At 51.1% G+C, this 3,300-nt stretch overlaps 1 protein-coding gene across 1 annotated transcript; it reads left to right on the top strand.

Moving 5' to 3' along the window:
• The first annotated feature begins 323 nt into the window (after positions 1–323).
• Positions 324–2,775, top strand: LOC123253100 (histone H2A.Z). Its single transcript, XM_044682388.1, has 5 exons — positions 324–536; positions 1,085–1,162; positions 1,396–1,509; positions 1,826–1,955; positions 2,330–2,775. The coding sequence occupies exons 1-5, from the start codon at positions 534–536 to the stop codon at positions 2,389–2,391; spliced, it is 387 nt and encodes a 128-aa protein (XP_044538323.1). The 5' UTR covers positions 324–533; the 3' UTR covers positions 2,392–2,775.
• Positions 2,776–3,300: the final 525 nt, after the last annotated feature.

Genomic DNA, 3,300 nt, shown 5'->3' with positions numbered 1-3,300 from the left:
GGTTCAGCGGCCTGGAGCGTTGCACTACTACTTGGGGCTGGATCCCCGAGCGCGGGGCTCGCGGTGCCACTCGGGCGTCCCGGCGGGGAGCCTCCGCGCGCGCCCTTCCTCCGTGCCGCCCCCAATCACGTGACGCCGGCTGGCTGGCTTCTACGCTTGAGCGCCTTAACTCGCTCCATTTCTCCTCCCCTCCCTTTTGCCTTCTCTTTCATTATCCCCACCCCCACCCCGACTCCAGTTCTCGCTAGAGCGGCGAGAAGCCCGCCCCTACGTCCTCTTGCTTCTCATGCTCATTGGCTGAGGCGGCGAGGACGCGTCTCCAGGGCGAGTGGCAGCCATTGGTGCGGGGGGCGATCCGAGTTCCCGGATGAGGGAACATTCTGCAGTATAAAGGGAGCGGGGAAGGCGGGAGACAGCGCAGTTTGAATCGCGGTGCGCCAGAGCAGTAGCCGGCGGGATCTCTGCCCGGGTGTTTGCTTGGTCCATTCTCTGCCGTGAGCGTGTGTGCGAGAGGGCTTCACGCACAACTCAAAATGGTAAACTTTAGCAGAAGAGCTGAAGGATTCCGCGGGCTGGTTCCCGGCTGGGGAAGGGGGAGGGGAGAGGGGGAGGGTACCGTTACACACCGGGGACCTGGGGGAGAAGCGGCGGTTAGGGGCGCGCGCGCGCCTGGACTAGGCGAGGGAGGAGAAGGAGGAGGAGAAGGAAGCGGAGGCGAGGGGGACGGTTGTGGGAGGGATGGAGGGAGGGAGCCGCCTCCGGTCTCGTGGCGGTGGCGACGGTTGGTGTCGCGCGCGCGGCGTCGCGCGGGCCCGGGACAGGGCGCGCGCGCGCTCCCGGAGGCCTGCGCGCGGCTTGTCCAGCGCCACCGAAGCTGGCGGGCTGGGAGCCGCCGAGCCCCTGGGAGGCGGGGGCGTCCTCCCTCCTTCCTCCCATCCCCCTCCCGCTCGCGCCCCGGGAAATGTTCCGCTCGGGCGTTGAGAGGCCCCTCGGAGGGGGAGGGGGCCAGGCGGCCAGGCGGCCGGACTAAGCTCCTCCACCCCCGTCCCCTTCTCCCGCCCGCATGGGTGTGTGCCCCCTCCAGGCTGGCGGGAAGGCTGGGAAGGACTCCGGAAAGGCGAAGACAAAGGCGGTTTCCCGCTCGCAGAGGGCTGGTTTGCAGGTCAGTGGGGCCTGCCGTCCCCCGCCTCGGTGGATCGCCCCTTCTGGAGGGCGGGCGGGTCCTCCCTCGCGCGTGGGCTGGAGCGGGAGGGGCGGTGGTAACGCGGTCACGTGTGCCCGGAACTGGCAACCCCCTCCCCCCCGTGGAGATTTGGCGGGAGTGTTGCTTGAACCCGGTCTCTGGCCAGCCAGACCTTTTTTGTGCATTCTCGTTGGTCTGTGTTTTTGTTTAAGTTCCCAGTGGGCCGTATTCATCGGCATCTGAAGTCCAGGACAACGAGCCATGGACGCGTGGGAGCCACTGCTGCCGTGTACAGTGCAGCCATCCTGGAATATCTAACTGCAGAGGTAAAGGGGCTCGTTCTGTCTCCGTGGGGTGGGGAAGGGGGGAGGAGAGGAGCCAGTCTGAAGGAAAGTGATGCAAAAAGCCCTGGGAACCCAAAGCTTCTGGACGCCAGAGGGAGCCCGAGGGTGCACTAGGGGTCACTGACACTGCCGCCTTCCAGCTGGCATCAACACCTAGCTTAAATGGGTAGTTTGCCTCCTTTGCCATGTAAAGGGAACTTTTTCGTTTAAAGAACTTCATAAACAAATTTGCTTCCACTTTCTCCTGGATCAGGTAAAGTTATTGGAGATCAAATCGATTTAAGGCTCTTCTCCCTAGGTTCTTGAGCTGGCAGGAAATGCATCAAAAGATTTAAAGGTGAAGCGCATCACTCCTCGCCACTTGCAGCTTGCCATTCGCGGGGATGAAGAATTGGACTCTCTTATTAAGGCAACAATTGCTGGTGGTGGTATGTAGCTGACATTACCTGCAGTTGCTGGAGGGAAAATCATTATAAAGTTTTGATCAAGCTTGTCTTTGGTTTTTAAGAGTAGAAATAACTAATGAAGTACAATTTGGTAGATGAGTTTGTAGAAATACTATATTTAGGCGATTTGTATTCTGTATGTAAACTTCCTGAAACAAATCAGATTAATGATAAGGAACATTTTACTTTCACTGAAATGGGAAGCTAATGTTATTTTTTTTTTAATTGGATAACAAATGACCTCTTTTAAGTACCATAAAGAGGAGTAAATAATAGATTCCATTTCAGTGCTCTTAAATAGTTAATTTCTTTCATGCTTTAAAAAGAAAGCTTCTAATCCCTTAACACTCTTATAGGTGTGATTCCACACATCCATAAATCTCTGATCGGAAAGAAAGGACAACAGAAGACTGTTTAAAAGGATGCCTGGATTCCATGTTATCTCAGGACTCTAAATACTCTTAAACAACTGTCCAGTGTTGGTGATTTCCAGTGGACTGTATCTCTGTGAAAACCACAATTTTGCCTTTTTGTAATTCTATTTTGATTAAGTTGGAAGCTTACTTACGCTTTCCAGCCAACCAAATTTCTGCATTGAAGTCTTAACCATATTTAAGTGTTACTGTGGCTTCAAAGAAGCTATTGATTCTGAAGTAGTGGGTTTTGATTGAGTTGACTGTTTTTAAAAATCTGTTTGGATTTTAATTGTGATGCAGAAGTTATAGTAACAAACATTTGGTTTTGTACAGACTTTTATTTCCACTCTGGTGGATAAGTTCAATAAAGGTCATATCCAAAACAAGTTTGCTTCTTGCATCTTCATATTTTATAGTAGAAACTTGGGTCTGTTTTGATTCTAATACTCTTTAAACACAAATAGAGCATAATAGATGGTACATTAAATTATTAGAAGTTGTGGCAGCTTTTCACAACAAGGTCTTTCCCTCAGTTTGTGTACATACCTCCATGCCTTTCTAAACACCAATTAATATCAACTTTGTTGAAGATCATCTTGGGAAGAGATGCTGCCAAAAGAAGATTGAGACATACAAGCAACTCATATAATCCTATATATCCTGAATGAAGTAGACTGAAATGATAGTGGCCTGTGAATGAAAAAAGCATTTAAGCCTATGAAAGAAAGGTGATTGCTATTAATGAGTGGGTCATATATGTATAGAATAACTCCCCTCACTTTTTTTTTAAATTTTTTTAAATTTTAAAACACTTATCTTCCATCTTAAGAATCAATACTGTGTATTGGTTCTAAGGCAGAAGAGTGGTACGGTCTAGGCCAGGGGTTGGCAACCTTTTTGGCTGTGAGAGC

Source organism: Gracilinanus agilis, chromosome 6, assembly GCF_016433145.1.
Source record: "Gracilinanus agilis isolate LMUSP501 chromosome 6, AgileGrace, whole genome shotgun sequence".
Taxonomy (NCBI): Eukaryota; Metazoa; Chordata; class Mammalia; order Didelphimorphia; family Didelphidae; genus Gracilinanus; species Gracilinanus agilis.
The sequence above is the reverse complement of the archived record's forward strand: the minus strand, read 5'-3'. Positions and strand labels throughout refer to the sequence as shown.

Coding starts and splice junctions, on each gene's coding strand:
- LOC123253100 (XM_044682388.1), top strand. Junction 1,163..1,395: donor CGCAGAGGGCTGGTTTGCAG/GTCAGTGGGGCC, acceptor TTTTTGTTTAAG/TTCCCAGTGGGCCGTATTCA. Junction 1,510..1,825: donor TGGAATATCTAACTGCAGAG/GTAAAGGGGCTC, acceptor TCTTCTCCCTAG/GTTCTTGAGCTGGCAGGAAA.